We start from the raw sequence: 21,480 nt of genomic DNA, 5'->3' as shown, positions 1-21,480 counted from the left end.
GATGTACTTTGATTCCACTTGAGGAGTTATGTTAATTATGTTGATTTAAAATTGATGAAAAATAAAGTCATTTGTACAAAACAAACATCCTTGATCATTTTATTTTGATACTGTAGTGTTTTTTTTAGCCTTTTTATAATGTTTTGGGGGACCTATTCTGTTTTGTCTTGGGGGAGGGTGTGGCCTTGGATGGTGGGGTGGGGGATGTTGTCTTGGGTGGGATTTGATCCTGTGGGTTCTGGGTTAAATCTCTGCAACCATGTCATCTTCACTGTTTGGGTCCCCAAACATTAGACTCTATTTTAACTATTTAAATTTTGTTAAAAATAATTTAAAAAAAAACTTTTTACACTATAATTTGACAATAACAGCTTTATCTCCCTTACATCACACTAGCTAGAACTTAAGAATTTACAGACAACTTAAAGCAAATAATACCAAGAGTACAGAGGATCAGAAACCACAGACAAAGACAGCAACAAAATACACTAGTTACAACATCAGAAACCACAGACAAAGACAGCAACAAAATACACTAGTTACAACACCAGAAACCACAGAGAACAGACAGCAACAAAATACACTAGTTACAACATCAGAAACCACAGACAAAGACAGCAACAAAATACACTAGTTACAACATCAGAAACCCCAGACAAAGATAGCAACAAAATACACTAGTTACAACATCAGAAACCACAGACAAAGACAGCAACAAAATACACTAGTTACAACACCAGAAACCACAGAGAACAGACAGCAACAAAATACACTAGTTACAACATCAGAAACCACAGACAAAGACAGCAACAAAATACACTAGTTACAACATCAGAAACCCCAGACAAAGATAGCAACAAAATACACTAGTTACAACACCAGAAACCACAGCCAAAGACAGCAACAAAATACACACACTAGTTACAACATCAGAAACCACAGACAAAGACAGCAACAAAATACACACACTAGTTACAACATCAGAAACCACAGACAAAGACAGCAACAAAATACACTAGTTACAACATCAGAAACCACAGACAAAGACAGCAACAAAATACACTAGTTACAACATCAGAAACCACAGACAAAGACAGCAACAAAATACACTAGTTACAACATCAGAAACCACAGACAAAGACAGCAACAAAATACACTAGTTACAACATCAGAAACCACAGACAGAGACAGCAACAAAATACACACACTAGTTACAACATCAGAAACCACAGACAGAGACAGCAACAAAATACACTTGTTACAACATCAGAAACCACAGACAAAGACAGCAACAAAATACACACACTAGTTACAACATCAGAAACCACAGACAAAGACAGCAACAAAATACACTAGTTACAACATCAGAAACCACAGACAAAGACAGAAACAAAATACACTAGTTACAACATCAGAAACCACAGACAAAGACAGCAACAAAATACACTAGTTACAACATCAGAAACCACAGCCAAAGACAGCAACAAAATACACACACTAGTTACAACATCAGAAACCACAGACAAAGACAGAAACAAAAAACACTAGTTACAACATCAGAAACCACAGACAAAGACAGCAACAAAATACACTAGTTACAACATCAGAAACCACAGAGAACAGACAAATAAAACAGCAGCCAAGTCACAGCACAAGTTTCAACATGTTTATTACACAATTAGCTAAATGAAAATGTGTTAGAATGGAGAAAAACAAACAAATTAAAAGTATTATCTATCAACACTAAGTAGGGTGTCAAATTAAAAAATGTCTGTTGCTTATATCACATAATGTAGCCCATGGGATTTGCAGGAACTTTGAACTTTTGCAGTGAAACTGTTCTAGATGATGTGAAGGATGAATTAATTTCTTGAGATGTAGCCAAAGTTTTCATTGATAAGATTTAGAGCCCCTTTCTTTAGACCTGCAAAAAAGAATTTGCTTGTGTCAATGTGCAGCAAGATAAAATGCTGAAATCTGAAAATATTATCAAACTATCAAAAAAATTTCAAAATATGTAATATTTAGTTTAATGGTCTGGAAAGGCAGATTTGTTTTTAACTTAATTTCTTTTATCCTGTAGTGTGGAAAATGATGCTTTGACAAATTTCAGATAGTTTGAAAAAAAAAACCACTATAAAGAAAAGTCATTAAAAAAAGTGGAATTTCAAAGAAGTGGAATTTTAAAGCAGTGTAATTTCAAAGAACTGGAATTGAAAAGATGTGGAGTTTCAAAGAAAGTGGAACAAAAGCATAGCTGCTACTTTAAAAGATTTAATATTGAGAAAAATGTACAGATACATGTTCTATATCATATTCCTATACAGATCTATAAAGCTAGTGCCCAGTCTACTCATAATTTTTTTTACACCTTGAATGTACACCCACCTCAAATGTACTTACACCTAAAATGTATGAACACCATAAATGTACGTACACCTCAAATGTGTATCACCTCAAACGCATACGTATTTCAAATATCAACTGACCTTGTTTAAGATCCAGGTACAGCTTTAGATAGTACATCTGTACTGGAAGAGGTGTGCCCACTTTTTCAGATGCCTGGGGAAAAAACAGAGTCATTAGAAATAAGGTCATACAATCTAGCAGTTTTAAAATAACGTTTACTATACAATTTGTTGAGGGACATTGAATATGAAACTATACCCAAATGAATGATATATAGAAGCATTCATGGTAAACAAAATATAAAGTGATTCCATCAAATTTTTATGCTTATAACTATAACATTTTACATAGAGAACCTGATAAAATAAATTACAACAAGATGTTTGTGAATGTCTTAGTTCGTAGAAACAATCAGGAATTTTACAGCAACAAAATTTACATACAAGTGATAAGGTAATAAATATTTACATAATGACAAATTAATTATTGACATGTAATTTACAGAGTCAGTTTGCCTTGTGTGTTGGCTTTAGTATTAGTTTTCATCCTCATCGGCTTGTGAGGACTGATACAGATTTACAATAGTAATACTTCATTCTCACATGTAACCTACTTTCATTTATTTAAGAAAGATCAATTACAAAATAAAACAACCGGATTAACCTGTTGGATCTATAAATGGAATAAATTACATAACAAAAATCCACTTTAGAAATCAAGAAATTAAGTTTTTAATTCCTCTATTAGTTTCCTATTTAGTTTAAGATTATTTTAAAAACTTTAATTTAAAAAATTATTTAAAAATACTCATAAAAGCTTCTTAAAACTCTTAAATCCATAAAATACTAGGCATGATATGCATTATTATTTTTTGTTAATATTGAATTTCTCTGTGTTGTGATAGTCACTGGGAATTTATTACCAGTTGTTTCCCTTGCATTTTTTTTCCATTTAATGGGAAGGAACTCAGACAAATTAATATTAAATGTTAATTGCAACCAATTTTTACTTTCTCATATATACGAAGTATAGAGAAAGTCTTGTAATAGTGCAAAGAAAAAAATCGAGATTTGACGTTTTACAGTTCCTTAAGTCAGAAAAACAGTTTTGCAATCTTGTCCGTATGTTTGTGTGTGTGGATGTGGGCTACAGGACATTACCCCCCCTGGATATTCCCCCCCCCCCCGTATTTACCCCCCTGTCAATTACCCCCCGGGGAATTACCCCCCCCCCCCCCCCCTCTCAAGTTAAAATCCTAACTCTAACTAGAATTTTATCCCTATATACTACTTTAATCCAAACCTTAAGAAAAAGACCAAAACCTAAGCATCCACCTTAGCCTAAAACTTCACACAAAACCAAAACCAAAGCTAGACACAACCCTAAAACTAGCTCTAACCCTAACCCTAACCCTAGCCCTATCCCTAACCCTAGCCCTAAAACCTAACCCTAACCCTGTCCGGGGGGGGGGGGGGGGGGGGGGGGGGGTAATGTCCTACTGGGTGGGGGGGTAATTGACAGGGGGGTAATTGACAGGGGGGTAATTACTCTGGGGGGGGGGGGTAATGTGGGGGGGGGAAATATCCGGGGGGTAATTGACAGGGGGGAAATGCCCTGTTCCCGTGGATGTGTGTGTGTGTGGATGTGTGTGTGCCTGTAAACACAATAACTATTACAGCTGGGCTGATGAAATTTCATATATAAGTATTACATCAAAATCGTAGATCCGCATCAACTTTTAAGTTATTTCCAATAACCTGAAGTGGAACTTTTTCTACTTTGAATTTTGCAAAAGCCTATAACTTGAGTACAATTTCAGATAGATACATGAAATTTCACATGTAAGTAAAAGATCTAACTCTTCTGTCAAATTTTGACCGGAAGTAGTAATTTTTGCTATTTCTGATTTCTCAAAAAACGCATATAAAGTACTGATAATATTACGCACTATTATGCACATTTTATTTGGCGTTCACTTGGTGTGCAATTCTTTTTTCTACGAGATTTTATTTTATTTTAAAAAGTGTAAGTATTTAAAATGGATTAAAAATCATTTCTATACCCAGAGTTGCCATCCCATATTGTTTCATATAAGTATAAGAATATTCGAGAAAGTTTAGAGGAGATCACTCCCAGTTTATTTTTACATTACAGCTATCAAACAATGAAAACATATATTCATTATTTATTATATGAATATTTATTTATGTCTGTTTATTTTATATCGTAAAAGAGAAGTTTCACTTTCAGATTGAAATGTTTTTCTAACTTAGAAAAGATAGCATGGTCAGCATTCAACCCAGCGTTCTTTACCAGTTCAGGTTCACATCACAGGTAAGTGGGACATCCTACTGACTCAAGCCCATTCAACAAACTTGTCACTTTCAGGTAAAAAATATTGCTTTTCACTACTGGGCCACACTGTCAGATTTTTTTGTTGAACATTTATGTTTAACTTTTCACACCTACCTTTTTTGAAAACAGCTGGTTTAACTTCTAATGTTTAGTTTCGACAATTATACAAATACAATTGCAAGTAGATATGTAATTTTAAAAAAAAATATTACCATGTATTAAGTTTTTTAAGTACTACATTTATCCTTAAGTAATATATTTATCCTTCTTAAGAACTATATTTATCCTTTTCACATGATCAATAGTATTAATTCTAAATGAATATTATTTGCCCTGAGTAACATCAATCTTAGCTCCTAGATTTGTAACCAACATTGGTATCATCAGCTTACGTGACTGATCGAGTAACTGTTGTCACTTGTTACGTATAATGTAATCTTTAAATCAATCAATCCTCAATTAAATTGAAAACCAAATTTTACTGGGTTATCACCAGAAATGCACCCAAGTAAAATGTGTGAATCAAATCTGAAGGGGAGTGGTTAAAAACTGATAACAACATTTGATCATAAGTATACTCAAACACCCACAGAGATGATGAAAGAGGTTTCCCTACCTCTGTCAATGCCTTGAGAGCCTTCTCGTAGTCTGTCCTCATGGCGTAGGCCACCCCCAGGTTGTACTGCATCAGTCCCTTGGCCACCACGGCATTGGGCGGACTCCACTTGAACATGGCCTCTGGAGATACAAGGCAAGCAATGAGTGGTTGACCTGCGAGTGTTTGCTCTTTCAACTTTATAAGAGAGAGTGTGTTTTAAAATTGTTCTGTAATGTGTTAAAACAAAAACAAGAGACTACCTCTGTTTTCTGCCAGACTCTCTTGGTCTTTTTCTGATTTAAAAAGTTAAAAAAAAATAAATAACAGTAAAATGTGTCCCTTTTGAAAAGATAAAATGTTTAGTCAGAACACAGGGAACAAAGATAAAAAAAATAAAATTAAGCCAAAAGAATAAATGCAGAATTTTGTTTTTAAATTTAACTTTTTATGGAGTTAGGAATTCATTTTGAAAAATTTGAAAACATTGTCATTACATTCAGATAAACTTTAAAACAAGGTAACTCTGCATGATAAACCACAAACTTTGTTACAATGTAAGCCTACATTGTCAACTAAATTTTAAACCAATGAAGGCCTACATAATCAACAAAATTTTAAAACAACACAGGCCTAAATTATATAATAAACTTTAAAACAATACAGGCCTAAATTATCAACTAAATTTTAAAACAACACAGGCCTAAATTATCAACAAAATTTTAAACCAACACAGGCCTAAATTATCAACAAAACTTTAAAACAATACAGGCCTACCCCTGTATGTGAGAAAATAAATCTCTGTACCTTGTTCTCCTGGAGTCTCTGGTAGAGTGGTGCTCACGTCTGTCACATTCTCAGGGTTTAACTCATCTATAGCGTTGGCTATTCGGTCAAGGATGACCAGGGCCTCACCTTTGTACATGTGACCTAGATACCTGTGATGATGCAAGTTTAGGCAAGATTTAGAAATAGGTGAAGGGTTTAAGTAGCTAGCCACTGTTCAAGCTCACCTTTGTACATGTGACCTAGGTACCTGTGATGATGCTAGTTTAGGCAAGATTTAGAAATAGGTGGAGGGTTTAAGTAGCTAGCCACTGTTCAAGCTCACCTTTGTACATGTGACCTAGATACCTGTGATGATGCAAGTTTAGGCAAGATTTAGAAATAGGTGAAGGGTTTAAGTAGCTAGCCACTGTTCAAGCTCACCTTTGTACATGTGACCTAGATACCTGTGATGATGCAAGTTTAGGCAAGATTTAGAAATAGGTGAAGGGTTTAAGTAGCTAGCCACTGTTCAAGTAGGTAGGAACCTGTGGCAATGCCTGACCAATGATAGAAGCCAGATGACCAGTCACGAGTAGTTGAGAAGAGATAGCATTAATAGTCAGGCAATCAGAAGATTGTGTAGTAGTTGGAAGATATAGTCAGAGAGTGAGATAGCAGTTGAAGTACAGAGTCAAAATATAGTTGAACAGGTTTTGGGCAAGTAGTGTGTACAACAGCAGATAATGGTAAAGTTAGGGTTGGGTGCTATTTGATGTCATTATATATAGTGAATACACTTTTAATATTGTGTGACTTGGAACCCAAGTCAGTTATATTTTTATACTGAGTTAAGCATATGGCTTTAAGGGGCAACAATCCCTTATACAAGTATAAGACACATTTAACCTCTCCCACCACTGTATCTATACAAACATTAGGGGCCTGTAAACTAAACTAAACTAGTCAGATTTGAAAAGCTCAATAAGCTATAGGCAGGTCTTAAAACAACCTCACTAAACTATAACAACTAATCTATAAATTATTTGATGTAAAAAGAACTTCAACTATGAGCAATGGGTTATGCAATATGTTGATTGAAAATTGATGAAAAATAAAAATCTACATCCATAAGTTTTTGCCAACTGGCACCACCAATCTGGTTGACCAGCTCACATGGTCAAAGCTATTATTCACCTGCTAATTCATTTGACTACCTATGAACTGCTAATACATTTGGCTACCTATGAGCTGCTAATACATTTGGGCTACCTTTAAGCTGCTGATAAGTTTGGCTACCTTTGAGCTGCTAATACATTTGGCTACCTATGAGCTGCTAATACATTTGGCTACCTTTGAGCTTCTAATACATTTGGCAACCTTTGAACCTGCTAATACATTTGGCTACCTTTGAACTGCTGTTAAGTTTGGCTACCTTTGAACTGCTAATACATTTGGCTTCCTTTGAACTACTAATACATTAGGCTACCTTTGAGCTGCTGATAAGTTTGGCTACCTTTGAGCTGCTAATACATTTGGCTACCTTTGAGTTGCTGATAAGTTTGGCTACCTTTGAGCTGCTAATACATTTGGCTACCTTTGGGCTTCTAATACATTAGGCTACCTTTGAGCTGCTAATAAGTTTGGCTACCTTTGAGCTGCTAATACATTTGGCTACCTTTGAGTTGCTGATAAGTTTGGCTACCTTTGAGCTGCTAATACATTTGGCTACCTTTGAACTACTAATTCATTTGGCTACCTTTGAACTACTAATTCATTTGGCTACCTTTGAACTACTAATTCATTTGGCTACCTTTGAACTACTAATTCATTTGGCTACCTTTGAGCTGCTAATAAGTTTGGCTACCTTTGAGCATCTAAATACATTTGGCTACCTTTGAGCATTTAAATACATTTGGCTACCTTTGAGCTGCTGTTAAGTTTGGCTACCTTTGAGCTGCTAATAAGTTTGACTACCTTTGAGCTGCTGTTAAGTTTGGCTGCCGTAGAAGATTCACTGAGTGAGCCAGAGCTTTGTAATATTCATTTTCACACAGGGCCACATAAGCGCTGGCTGCCAGTATAGAACATCTGAGGGAAACATTTGTAAACAAACATATTATTACATTAACTATACAGTAACCCTAACAGGTAGTGTTCGTAATTTTTTTAAAAACATGTACAAACAAAAGCCAGTCTGTTGAGACTGGTGGCAACCAGCTGGTACAGACCTGAGGTTGGCGACTTCTGTTTCTCTCAACGGGTTGCCTGGTTCTGCTGATACTAGTACTGGGTCTGTAGGTGGGGGCCTGGAATAGTCACATCAAATAATGTTACAGTGTTGTAAGACATAATACTGGGTTGTAGGTGTGGGCCTAGAATAGTCAATTGAAACCATATTACTGCATTTTTAAACATGGTACTTGGTCTAGAGGTGGGGGCCTGGAATAGTCCAATCAAAAAATGTAGTTACAGTGCTGTAAGATATAGTACTGGCTATAAAGAAAGAAACTTACAGTGTGGTGCAAACACAAAGATAGAAAATAATAGCACCACTTTTTTACATGGAAGTTGTATTTGTCTAGTTAATATTGCACCAGCTGAACATACCACTGACCTAACACAACCATTTGAAACACAACACCATGTGAACAAAACACAACACCATATGAACAAAACACACCATTGGCTGAACACAACACCAATTGAACACATCAACTGAACACAGCATGACACAGAACAGCTAGTACTCACCCAGATTCTGCCTGCTCATCTTGTGGGGGTGGCTTCACATCCAGGGGGTCAGGTGGTAAAAGTGCCAGAGCATTCTTCAGACAAAAGGCAGCGAAGCCTAAATTTAAGTTTGGGAACACCCCACCTGATGTGCTTCTGTGGGAAACAAAACAGAGTGTCATCAAATGTTTAAACAGAAACTTTTCATATAAGTCAAGACTTATTTAAACTACTGATTGAGATCACCAAATGACAAATGACACGTACAGCTAGTCAATTTATTTGATAACTTTTACCTTAAAGTCACATGACTTACATTTTCCTGTCTTTCTGCACACCTTGACCTAGTATAAGCTTGTGATGAAAGCCTGATCCCACTGAAGCCTGGATCACCTCTAGTTTGTGCTTGTGTTCTCTGTCTACATCATTGTTCTGTCACAAAAACATTAACACCATCATCTACATTAACACTTTGATAACCAACACTGGATATCATTTACATGAACACTTTGATAACCAACACTGGATATCATCTACATTAACCCTTTGATAACCAACACTGGATATCATTTACATGAATACTTTGATAACCAACACTGGATATCATCTACATTAATACTTTGATAACCAACACTGAATATCATCTACATTAACCCTTTGATAACCAACACTGGATATTGTCTACATATAGCCCTCTGCTATCTGTTATATTATCTCTTTTCTAACAAGCATTTTATAACTATTTTTACACTTTCATAACTAACACTTGATATCAGCGACGTTGACCTCTAATTTAAGCTGCATTAACCCTTTAATAAAAGCAATATTAACCTTTTAATATCAGCTAAACTAGGTCTTTTAAAACAAACACTTGGTAAAGACTATTTCAACCTTTTGATAACCATAAACTGGATAACTAACAACATTACCATTTAATAAAATCAAGTTAGTTTACGCAATAAAAATATTCAAAAATTATATTTAAAATATTTAACAACAAAAATTTTCTTTTTTTCTCACTAAACCAACAATCAGAAACCGACTAAAAAATTGTAACACAATAAAACCTGTGCGCAGGTGGGGTACAAACCTCACGATGGTGCATGATACAACATTCTGCCAACCTAAGCCACAGTCTGGGGTTCCGGTGATAGACCTGCACACAATCAACAAAACACTCAAAGGCCAGGCTGGGTCTCTTGCTGTGAAGCTGTAGCACCCCCAGGTTGTAGAAGAGGACATAGTGTTGGCTGACGTAGCTCAGCTGTAGGGGCGGTCTGGCTGTAGAAACAAGGGGCAGGGGCTAGTGAACAGTGTAGGAATATTAAGTGGGTCAAATGAACAGTGTAGGAATATAAGTGGGTCTAATTAGCAGTGAAGCAATATTAAATGGATCAAATGAACAGTGTAGGAATCTTAAGTAGGACTAATGAGCAGTGTAGGAATATTAAGTGGGTCTAATGAACAGTGTAGGAATATTAATTGGGTCTAGTGAACAGTGTAGGAATAATCAATATTAAGTGGGTCTAATGAACAGTGTAGGAATATTAAGTGTGTCTAATGAACAATATAGGAATATTAAGTGTGTCTAATGAACAGTTTAGGAATCTTAAGTGGGTCTAATGAACAATGTAGGAATCTTAAGTGGGTCTAATGAACAATGTAGGAATATTAAGTGGGTCTAATAAACAGTGTAGGAATATTAAGTGGGTCTAATGAACAGTTTAGGAATATTAAGTTGGTCTAATGAACAGTGTAGGAATATTAAGTGGGTCTAATGAACAGTTTAGGAATATTAATTGGGTCTAATGAACAGTTTAGGAATATTAAGTGGGTGTAATGAATAGTGTAGGAATATTAAGTGGGTCTAATGAACAGTGTAGGAATATTAAATGGGGTATGAACAGTGTAGAAATATGAAGTGGGGTATGAACAGTGTAGGAATCCTAAGTGCATTTGATGAACTGTGTAGGAATCTTAAGTGGGTCTAATTAGCAGTGTAGGAATATTAAGTGGGTCTAATGAACAGTGTAGGAATATTAAGTGGGTCTAATGAACAGTGTAAGAATATTAAGTGGGTCTAATGAACAATGTAGGAATATTAAGTGGGTCTAAACAGTGTAGGAATATTAAGTGGATCTTATGAACAGTTTAGGAATATTAAGTGGATCTTATGAACAGTGTAGGAATATTAAGTGGGTCTTATGAACAGTGTAGGAATATTAAGTGGGTCTAATGAACAGTGTAGGAATATTAAGTGGGTCTAATGAACAGTTTAGGAATATTAAGTGGGTCTAATGAACAGTGTAGGAATATTAAGTGGGTCTAATGAACAGTTTAGGAATATTAAGTGCGTCTAATGAACAATGTAGGAATATTAAGTGGGTCTAATGAACAGTTTAGGAATATTAAGTGGGGTATGAACAGTGTAAGAATATTAAGTGGGTCTAATGAACAGTGTAGGAATATTAAATGGGGTATGAATGGTATAGGAATATGAAGTGGGGTATGAACAGTGTAGGAATCCTAAGTGCATTTGATGAACTTTGTAGGAATCTTAAGTGGGTCTAATGAACAGTTTAGGAATAATTAAGTGGGTCTAATGAACAGTTTAGGAATATTAAGTGGGTCTAATGAACAGTTTAGGAATATTAAGTGGGGTATGAACAGTGTAGAAATATTAAGTGGGTCTAATGAACAGTGTAGGAATATTAAATGGGGTATGAACGGTATAGGAATATGAAGTGGGGTATGAACAGTGTAGGAATCCTAAGTACATTTGATGAACTTTGTAGGAATCTTAAGTGGGTCTAATTAGCAGTGTAGGAATATTAAGTGGGTCTAATGAACAGTGTAGGAATATTAAGTGGGTCTAATGAACAGTGTAAGAATATTAAGTGGGTCTAATGAACAATGTAGGAATATTAAGTGGGTCTAATGAACAGTGTAGGAATATTAAGTGGGTCGAATGAACAGTTTAGGAATATTAAGTGGGTCTAATGAACAATGTAGGAATATTAAGTGGGTCTAATGAACAGTGTAGGAATATTAAGTGGGTCTAATGAACAGTTTAGGAATATTAAGTGGGTCTAATGAACAGTGTAGGAATATTAAGTGGGTCTAATGAACAGTTTAGGAATATTAAGTGGGGTATGAACAGTGTAGGAATAATAAGTGGGTCTAATGAACAGTGTAGGAATATTAAGTGGGGTATGAACAGTGTAGGAATATGAAGTGGGGTATGAACAGTATAGGAATCCTAAGTGGATCTGATGAACCGTCTGAGAATTTTAAGTGGGACAAATGAGCATTGTAGTAATATTATGTGGAGTATGAACAGTGTAAGATTATTAAGTGTGAGTAATGAACGGGGTAGAAATATTTGAGCAGGGGTAATAAGCAGTATATAGATTTTAGGTGGGATTTATGAAAAGTGTATGAGTTTTAAAAGTGGAATTAATGAGAAATTAATGTAAGAATATTCAACAGGACAAGAGCGATGAGGAATTATTAAGTGTGACTATTGAATAGTGCAGGAATACCAAATAGTGCTAACTACTATGTTGTCACAATTATATGTGTCTGAACATTCCCAATGAGCTAAACAATATTGTATGAGCACTCAAGTAAAGCTACACAGTGGTGACTAAAAGATGTTATAAAATTATAGAAAAATGATTAGAATATTAGCCAACAGCTAGGTTAACTTACTGTGTCAAGTAAAATTAAACATATTAACAAACATCAACATACATTCTATGCTGATAATAAAGAGAATTTTTAAAATTTAAGTAACTAAAAATAAACACAAGTAGCAAATAATAAAAATGTATAAAAAGTATCTTGTAAATTTTTTTTAATGCTAACCTTTATCATTTGGCACAGCATCTTTCATGACTTTTTCATTATGCTTGAGAGCATCGCGGATGTGGCAGATGGCGATGTTTGGCTTCCTCAGACACATGTTGATGAGGGCCAAATTGTTGGAGTACATCACAGCTAGACACTCTCCAGTTGATGGAGATATCTGTCAAGTAGTCAAGTACTTTGATACATTAGAATGTCTTAGCTCTCCAGTTGATGGAGATATCTGTCAAGTAGTCAAGTACTTTGATACATTAGAATGTCTTAGCTCTCCAGTTGATGGAGATATCTGTCAAGTAGTCAAGTACTTTGATACATTAGAATGTCTTAGCTCTCCAGTTGATGGAGATATCTGTCAAGTAGTCAAGTACTTTGATACATTAGAATGTCTTAGCTCTCCAGTTGATGGAGATATCTGTCAAGTAGTCAAGTACTTTCATACATTAGAATATCTTAGCTCGGAGATATCTGTCAAGTACTTTCATACATTAGAATGTCTTAGCTCTCCAGTTGATGGAGATATCTGTCAAGTACTTTCATACATTAGAATGTCTTAGCTCTCCAGTTGATGGAGATATCTGTCAAGTACTTTGATACATTAGAATGTCTTAGCTCTCCAGTTGATGGAGATATCTGTCAAGTAGTCAAGTACTTTGATACATTAGAATGTCTTAGAAATTACTTTACTCATTAATATCTGCTGCAAGTCTATGTTTTTTTTTGTGTGGGAGACTGATGTACAAGCAACTTAAAAACAATTATATTTAGAATAAAGCCTTAAAATGTAACCAGATATAATAAGTTCAGATTCTAATGAAATGAAAACAAACAACTTATAGTATTTTAAAAGAATCATAAATTATTATATATTTTAAACCCACATTTTTACAAATAAACTACTTACATCAACTCTAGGCGGATTCCCCAACATTTTTGCTGCCTTTTTATAACTGCCTCGCAAATAATCATAATAAGCTTTTGCATAGTTCACTGGTACACTCTACAAAAAAAACAAAAAACGGAAGTTGGTTATCAATTGCATATGATTCTCATTTTAAAAATGTAACTCTTAATTTTCTACTTGAGAGGTTTATGTTTCACACCACCACTGGTGTGTTAACTGAGTTATACAGTTCTTTTGTTCACTTCCAACACTGGCTGAATTAGCCTCATTTTTTAAATTCATTTTTAACGTGGCTAATTAATTTTAATTTATAATTGAAGGTTAAATTTAATTCATAATGCAACATGTTATTTGAAGATAAAAATTAATCTATAAAAATGCAAGTGTTCATTTTAAGTTTTAGCTATTTTACATGTTTTTACTATGAGCTTACATTTCCTTGCAGTGCCTTATAATCTTTTTTGTTCTTCATGTGCTTTGCCATCAGATTGCAGCGCACCTTGTACTGGAGATAAAAATGTACAAAATAGAAATTATTTTTATGTTTTTAGTTTACATTCTACAAATAGTAAACACATATATGATTTAACATTAATTTACATGAGTTTTGAGTGTTTATATCATTATTACATTATGAGTAGAATGTGAAAGTCTCTATAATTGTCCTGTATTTAGAAATGTATTACATTCAACTTTTCAATAAATCTTAATATAATCCAACAGCTTCTCGTAAAACAAAATTCATGTGAGAATACTAACAAGGATAAGCTTGGCTTTCATTGCTTCCTGTGCTGCTGCATTGTTAGAATCATTCTTGTCCTTGTCCTGAGATGACTGACTTTTCCCACTAAGGAATTTTTCTATATTCAGCACCATACGCATTGCATCATAGGGCTTGTTGAAAAAAAAATTAAATAATTATACATGTCTACCAAACATTCATTATGAAGTATTAATGCATGTTTACAAAATATTCATAATACAATATAAATGTGTGTCTATAAAACATAAACTTAAAAGTGCTCAATGCAGAATTGACATTATCGAATCAATGCAACTTTAAAATATACTGAAAACAAAGAAGCTGGATATGAAATAAAGGTTTTCTCAACTTAAGCTCCATTTCTTAAACAACATGTGTAAAATAAATAAAAGACTAGCTCAACAAAAATAGTTGTACCTGATGCACAGTCAGGTATAACTCAGTCAACAACAACATAACCTTCTGTGCAAGTGCCTCGTCTGTTAAATTAGAAGCAGATTTTAAAGAATAAAAAACCTATGAAGTAATCGCTAAACTAAAAAACCAGATTATCACTAACAAAATATTTTCTCCTTACTTAAAAACAAATAAAAAAGTAGCCAATCCTTGTTAATAAAAATGAAATTACCAATTGGCTCAATGTATTTGAAGAGCTTTTCTAGAATGGACAATGCTGCTCTGTGTTGCTTCTCATGGTAGAGAACAACTGCCTTGTTGTAATAAACCACTGCATAGTCTGCGTCATCAAGGTTGCTTTTCTCACTGAGATCTGGAGAAATTCTGGCCTACCAAACAAAGAAAATAAGTTTATTTTTTTTCTAAACAAAATAGAGTGATAAACTATTAATTATTCACATTAAGAAAGTTTTATTTTAGAATTGTTGGTTCATTGGGCAGAATAAGTGGTGTACACATGTTGTTTTTTTTTAACCTCAGCATAAAATATAAGTGTGTTGTAAGGACTTTACTTTTTTTTAACCCAATTAAGCTACCCACCATAGTTGGGCAAACTCAGGAGACCAAATCCAAAGACTTTTGCGATCTACCACTTAACCATACCATTCAATCTATTTTATTTCATCTCTCATTTATTAGATTTCACTTAAGCTGACTGAATCAGAACTAGTAGCTTGAGTCTAACTCTAACAAGTTTGGCTCCAAGGGTAGACACAGGTACAGAATATCATATAGTCCTAAGAGGACTGTACCTGTGCCTATCTCTGGCATTGAAATAACATTCTCTGACAATATTACTATTTCAGTAATGATGCCTTCTTCCAAATTTAATTACATACTTGAATGAGTTTTTAGCTTGAATTTACCATGTTAAACACAGTTTGTGATGACTGTGTCAGATAAACTAGCATGAGCCCAACATGCTTGGCTGGCTATTAGCTTGAACTTACCATGTTAAACACAGTTTGTGAAGACTGTGTCAGATAAACTAGCATGAGCCCAACAAGCTTGGCTGGCTATCAGCTTGAACTTACCATGTTAAACACAGTTTGTGAAGACTGTGTCAGATAAACTAGCATGAGCCCAACATGCTTGGCTGGCTATTAGCTTGAACTTACCATGTTAAACACAGTTTGTGAAGACTGTGTCAGATAAACTAGCATGAGCCCAACAAGCTTGGCTGGCTATCAGCTTGAACTTACCATGTTAAACACAGTTTGTGAAGACTGTGTCAGATAAACTAGCATGAGCCCAACAAGCTTGGCTGGCTATCAGCTTGAACTTACCATGTTAAACACAGTTTGTGAAGACTGTGTCAGATAAACTAGTATGAGCCCAACAAGCTTGGCTGGCTATTAGCTTGAACTTACCATGTTAAACACAGTTTGAATGTTGTGCCTGAACTCATCAACGGCTTTACACTGGCTTTGATAAAATAGCGCAACAGAGCGATTCAAAACAACCTTCACATCTGTAGGTCTGGCGTCTGCCAAAGAGCCCATTGTTTTCGTGCAATTAGAGTAGTGCCCCCTTTCAAATTCACCCATGGCCTGTGCAGCCAGTTCTCGCTGCTGTTCTGTAACAGGAATCTGTGGCGGTGCATCATCAGATGCTCGATCAGCGTCAACAGATGACATTTTTAAGAGTACCAAATTAAAAACTGTTTACTCTAATGCTCTGAAAAACAAATTTTAAATACAAGGATTTAAAAAAAAAGTTGTTTTATTTTCAGCTAATATTCTGATATTAACATTGCAATAAATTATTATATTATGCTTTCAAATTTAGTAGGCATAATAAATGCAATCTATATATATAATTCTCTTCATGGAGACCATAGAAAACACCAAGCTGTAAGCGCGCCTAGCAGCCCCCTCTCTTCCTCTATAGGCATATCCCTACCACACCCACCCTCACATGGTCTGGTGAGCTGTGGTTCACGCTAAATGTTTATAATCATAGAGCCGGGTTTAGTGACGGCTATTAGGGGCAGATAATATAATTTGAAACGATTATAAACTTAGGGGAGGTGACTAAGAGGAGGCTGCAATAATTGATTACGTCACTTATGTAAAATTATAGGCCTAAACAATAATTTAAAAATAAACCGGGAGTGATCTCCCCTAAACTTTCTCGAATATTCTTATATAAAATAACAGGGGATGGGAACTCGGGCTATAGACATGATTTTTAATCCATTTTAAATAAAGTTTTAAAAATAGAATAAAATCTCGTAGACAAATTAATTGCACACCAAGTGAACGCCAAATAAAAAAGTGCATAATAGTGCGCAATATTATTAGTACTTTAAAAATTTACATTAGTTTTTTGAGAAATCAGAAGTAGCGTAAATTACTACTTCCGGTGAACGGAAATTACTCAAAATTTAACAGAAGGTAGATAATTAGATCTTTTACTTACATGTGAAATTTCATTTATCTATCTGAAATAGTACTCAAGTTATAGGCTTTTGAAAAATTCAAAGTAGGAAAAGTACCACTTCCGGTTATCGGAAATGGCTCAAAAGTTGATACGGATCTACGATTTTGATAAAATACTTATATATGAAATTTCATCAACCTAGCTGTAACGGTACTCAAGTAATCGTGTTTACACACGGACACACACACACACACACACACAGACAGACAAACAGACACACAGACAAGATTGTAAAATTATGTTTTTCCGTATCAGTGAGGTGTAAAACGTCGAGATTTGTAAAAATCTCGATTTTTTTTTTTTGCACGATTACAAGACTTTCTCTATACTTCGTATATACGAGAAAGTAATTCAGCAAAACCCCTAGTTTCTTAGAAATGTTTAGAGTTAAGAGTAGTTAAGATTTATAATTCTAGAGGTAATCTTTTGTTTTAGTATTAGGTATGTAAAAGTGTCCGAGGCTAGTAATGTGAAAGAAAGGTAACTCATTAAACATGTTAAGGAGGATTTATGTTTCAAAAGTTACAAAAGTTTCAAAGTTTCATTCATGTAAATTAATGTTTTTAATTTTAAACAATTTTATTAAAATTTTTAATAATAGCCTAGCCTAAGTAAAAAATTAGCAATGTTTTCATCAGATGCAATCAAGCTCATTTACTTTAGCAGCCATCTTGTTTAAGTTATTTTTTGGTCAAATTAGAGATTCAGGGGAAACAATTCTAATTTACAGATGGCAGCTGTTTGTACAAGAAATCTTGCTCTCAAACACTTCTAAGTTAATTTCTGGCAAAACTTGCCTATATTGAAATTGGTATATTATTCTATTATAGGGCCTATTTGACACAATATATCACAATATACAGGGTTCATGCTCAAAAGTTCAAATAAAATTCCAGGAGTTTTCCAGGACTTTTCCAGGAGTTTAAAAAAAAAATTCAAGGAGATTTTAGAAACAAAAAAGAAACCCAATTTGTACATTTAAAAAAAAAAGCGTACTTAATAATACATTTAATTAGCTAAGCCAATGCAAAAATTTAATTTCAGTAAAAGTAAAACAATATACTAGTTACATATTACGATAGAGGCTATCAATCTGAAAGATCACATAATTGTGAGTCACCTTTTTTCACATTACTATCCTTGGCCTATTTTTCATACCTAAAATGATAGCAAGATTACCTTCTAGATCTAGACTAGATAGTAGTATTACTCGCTAACTTGGAGGCGTGGTCGGTTGCTAACAACAATATGGCGCCCGGACCGGACGCATTACTTCCGACGATTTTTCGGCCAAATTCCAGTGACCTTCTACAAATTACTATCAAAAATGTTTACCACGAGCAAAATGGTTTTAACGCTATAACAACAAACTATAGGTGGCAAGGCTATATATGCCATAAAAGCATTTCAAAATTTGCGTTGGAAAATGAAGGCTAAATTTAAAAGTTGGTTTCATTAAAAATACTAGAACTTTTTTAATATCCACCTGAAGAGTACAAAAATGAAATGAAGTCTGTAGAACTATTAGGTTTCCTCAGTCTATGTAAAAAGAAATCAAATAATAATCATTAAAAAAGTTTAAAAAAACCCATGTTTTCTGATTGAACTAAAAAGTAGAAAATAAATACTATACATCACAATAATGCAAGCGATCACTCTACTATAAGCGATGAAAAACGTGGGGCGCCGAAGTAAAAGTTATATTACTATTGATTAGATAATACTATTGACTTTTATTAGGGAGCTTGTAGAGAGTCAACAGTATTAGAAACTGTAAGAAAATCACGGCGCCCCACGTTTTTCATCGCTTATAGTAGAGTGATCGCTTGCATTATTGTGATGTATAGTATTTATTTTCTACTTGTTAGTTCAATCAGAAAACGTGGGTTTTTTTAAACTTTTTTAATGATTATTATTTTCTAGTTTTTAGTCTTTGTCTGTTTGTTTGCATTAAAATCTTGCTATCGATTTTATCTTTTCACTTTTTTTTTTTGGGTAAACGAAGACAACTCGTAAAAAGACAACTCGTAAAAATACAACTCGTAAAAAACGCGTTGTGTGAATACGTTACTGATTAGAACACATTTGAACCCGTGTCGAGTGGGATAGCAATCGTGTGCCCAACCACTCGACCATATCGTCTCCCCCATACTGGCCACCAGTTGTTACGGTTGTTTGTACACAAATTACAGTTACTGGGTTATGTCCCTTTTTCCCCACGTTTTTACTACAACGAGCCGACCCGCGGCGTATCATACGCCGCTATTTAGTTGATTTATTTTCTACTTTTCAGTAATTCATAATTTGTGAACAGTACCAATGCTGCCACTGAAAATATTTGCTTTAAAACACTAACCCCCCTCCTTTCCCCTAACCCCCCCCCCCACGTGAAAGCAGCCTCCTCTTAGTTACCTCCTGTAAGTTTAAAGTCGGTTTTAAACTAAATTATCTGCCCCTAATAGCCGTCACTAAACCTGGCTGTACGGTTTGTAAACATTAACGTGACCACAGCTCAGCAGACAATGTGGGCGTGGGGTGGGGTGGTAGAGAGAAAGAGAGGGGACTGTAAGGAGGCGCTTGCAGCTTGTTTTCTAATGGCTCGCAGAGGAGAATTATATATATAGATTATATAGCGGTCTAAAATGCTCAATAAAATGTTTCCATTGATCAATTTAGTAATAATAACAATTGAATATTCTATGGTCATCCAAAAGAAAGCTTCCCTGAAAATTTCAGCGCGCTAGCTAACTGGGAAGTGCCAGAAATTTCGATCGCAAGATTTGATTGGAAAGACAGAGAAAGCAAGTTAAAGAAAACGTGGGAATATTACTAACTACTTTTTTTATAAACGATGGCTTTTGAATGACAACCAAATTAATTTTATTTTTTAAACCACGTGACCACTATTTGGTGATCACTCGTGAGGAACTCTGGGTGCATGGCCACTTAAAAAGTCTAACCGGATTTGTGGTTTTCTTTAGCTTCAAACATAAGAAGAGTTGTCATTGAGAGGTGTGTTGCGCATGGCAGTGAGTGACAATAAATATTAAATTAAGTAATTTTGTTTAAAACGAACTAAAAACTTCAAAATTAGTGCCTAATAGATTAAATACGGATGTCTATCATTCAGTGGGCATGTTTAAATTCAAAAGTGGGTAAATTTTAGATTTAGTGAGAAAATCTACACAATATACTAGATAGACTAGAGCTTTTTTGAAAGCAGGAAATTCCACACATCCTCCAGACTTAGGCCTATTAGTATTTTTAAATCGAAGTGACTACTCGGAAGAAGATTTTTCTCCCCAACGTCTCCACTTAGTCGGCAAAAGATAGCTCTGCCCATGCGCAGTGACCTATGACTTGGGTTAGGGTAGGATTAGGGTTAGGGATAGGATTAGGGCTAGGGTTAGGGTTAGGGATAGGATTAGGGATAGGTATAGGATTAGGGTTAATGTTAGGGTTCTGCGGTTGTAAACACACGCATGCGCAGTACCATCGAAAACATCGCCACGAAGGCAAGTCGTAGTTTCTCTACATTGCGCATGCATATCGAATGCGTATCTTATTCCGGCTAGCATCGGCCTTTAAATATGCTTATTTTATTGTAAGCCTACCTGCCAACTACTTTTAAAACAAAGTGAACACGAGTGTCTACTCGAAAGAACCTTGTGCACCCCTCCCCCCCCCCCCCTAAAGCACTAGTCTGGACATGAAGAAGATGCAATGCAAAACACAATGACCTTAATAGGCCTTTTTATTTACTTTTAGCAGAATAGTGAGAATAGCAGAGACTGGCAGAGAGAAGTTTTTGTTTGTTTTTTTGTTGTTTTTTTTTTTGGCAATTTCAAGACAATAAGTTGCCTACCAATTCTTAAAACTCAAAGCTTGCAAAATAAAGCTTTGATGTAATAACGTAAAAACAAATCTTCTAATGTGCAGGAATGGAAATCTTTGTAATAAATAATGAAAAGTTCTTATAATTTTGAATGAACAAGTTTTTAATCCTTTAGTCAAATTACTTAACTAGGAAGCAGACATGACACCGGAAATCCCAAGTTTCCTGGAAAGTATTCGCTTTTTCAGACAAGTGTTTTTATTATTTTTATTTAAATTTCAAAATACCCTCTAGAATACTAGACTCTAGATCTAATATTTAAAAACTTGCTAGATTCCATCTAGAATAATACTATTTTA

General features: G+C 34.8%; 1 protein-coding gene across 3 annotated transcripts; it reads right to left on the bottom strand.

Annotated features, from left to right (window-relative positions):
• Positions 1-1,652: 1,652 nt before the first annotated feature.
• Positions 1,653-21,336, bottom strand: LOC131956555 (CCR4-NOT transcription complex subunit 10). Of its 3 annotated transcripts, none has more exons than XM_059321068.1 (18): positions 21,152-21,336; positions 16,215-16,521; positions 15,017-15,173; positions 14,806-14,867; positions 14,385-14,519; positions 14,059-14,130; positions 13,626-13,721; positions 12,725-12,884; positions 9,948-10,138; positions 9,174-9,289; positions 8,879-9,013; positions 8,356-8,433; positions 8,102-8,215; positions 6,167-6,297; positions 5,623-5,655; positions 5,381-5,502; positions 2,490-2,562; positions 1,653-1,924 (listed from the first exon to the last, which is right to left on the bottom strand). In XM_059321068.1, the coding sequence occupies exons 2-18, from the start codon at positions 16,479-16,481 to the stop codon at positions 1,863-1,865; spliced, it is 2,004 nt and encodes a 667-aa protein (XP_059177051.1). In that variant the 5' UTR covers positions 16,482-16,521; positions 21,152-21,336; the 3' UTR covers positions 1,653-1,862. The 3 variants fall into 3 exon arrangements, with proteins under 3 accessions (XP_059177051.1, XP_059177052.1, XP_059177053.1); XM_059321069.1 differs by having other exon boundaries at positions 21,306-21,323; XM_059321070.1 differs by lacking the exon at positions 5,623-5,655.
• Positions 21,337-21,480: the final 144 nt, after the last annotated feature.

The sequence above is a fragment of the Physella acuta genome, unplaced genomic scaffold, assembly GCF_028476545.2.
Source record: "Physella acuta isolate Inbredline_101_S28 unplaced genomic scaffold, ASM2847654v3 ptg001158l, whole genome shotgun sequence".
Lineage (NCBI taxonomy): Eukaryota > Metazoa > Mollusca > Gastropoda > Physidae > Physella > Physella acuta.
Note: the sequence above shows the minus strand (reverse complement) of the source record. Positions and strands in the feature narration are given on the sequence as shown.